Source organism: Monopterus albus, unplaced genomic scaffold (assembly GCF_001952655.1).
Source record: "Monopterus albus unplaced genomic scaffold, M_albus_1.0 scaffold113.1, whole genome shotgun sequence".
In the NCBI taxonomy this organism is placed as follows: Eukaryota; Metazoa; Chordata; class Actinopteri; order Synbranchiformes; family Synbranchidae; genus Monopterus; species Monopterus albus.
Window position 1 is genome coordinate 1,564,455 of NW_018127993.1, and position 979 is coordinate 1,565,433.

A 979-nucleotide genomic window follows, 5' to 3' on the forward strand; every position below is an offset into this window, starting at 1 on the left:
TTTAAATTTGTCCAAGTATTTCATATGTGCTGGCACTGATGTCTGAACTCATTCAACCTATCAAGTCAGTGAAGCAACAGGTTCTTTTCTTTGTCTTCCTGGGACATTGTTTACATCAAACCAACTTTCCAGTGATATGAGGTCATTGTTTTGGCACACAGTAAAGGAAAAGTTAACACACAATTTTAATTGGAAGCAGCTTACTCAGCAGCAAGTTGGTGATGTCTTGTTAACTTTTTTCATGCCTGTTGATTTTGGGTATTGCTTATCAGTTGATTTTGCAACACAGGGGAATTAGTCTGTACATAAATATCAGTATTAGAATAACAGTAAAATGTTGCACTTCCTGACCTTCATGATTCCGATGGAGGAACATGCTAGACACGCTAGTGCGATCTTCTCTTGCTTCTCCCCCGTCCAGGCTGCTGAATGTAGCGGAAAGCTCTTTATCTTCCACTCGTCCATGCCCACTGCCGAGGCCCCTGGCAAACTGAAGAACAGAGATGACAAGAAGCTGGTCAACACTGAAAAAGAGAAAGTGAGTAGCTTGTATCTCACAGCTTACTCTGAACAAATTGACCTGTAGTGGTAGACGGAGGGAAACCGTGCAAATTCAGTAAACGGAAATGATTTAGGTTCACTACAGTATCTTTAAGTAAATATATGTTACTACAGGATTTGAAATGTATCAACATTGAAAGTGAACTGAAACCACTGTAGTGGATGCTGCAGTTTAAGCCCCATTTGAACTCTGAGAAAGCTGCTAAAGGGGAATTTTGTCTTTTTTTTATCTCAAAGATCCTGTTCCAACCTCAGAAAGGAGTGTATGAGCAGCTATCTAAGGATTGTGTGGCACAGGGCTGCTGTGTGGATCTCTTCCTCTTTCCCAGCCAGTATGTGGACTTGGCAACGATGGCTGATGTGCCCTCGCACACTGGGGGATCCATCTACAAGTACAGCAACTTCCAGGTACAGTTTT

General features: G+C 42.0%; 1 protein-coding gene across 1 annotated transcript in view; it reads left to right on the forward strand.

The window, feature by feature from the left end:
- Nucleotides 1–979, forward strand: part of sec24d (SEC24 homolog D, COPII coat complex component) — a 19,407-nt gene that overhangs the window by 13,606 nt on the left and 4,822 nt on the right. Inside the window, exons 14-15 of the mRNA XM_020611443.1 lie at nucleotides 422–538; nucleotides 799–969. Of these exons, the coding sequence (XP_020467099.1) occupies nucleotides 422–538; nucleotides 799–969 (288 nt within the window). The remainder of the gene's footprint in view (nucleotides 1–421; nucleotides 539–798; nucleotides 970–979) is intronic.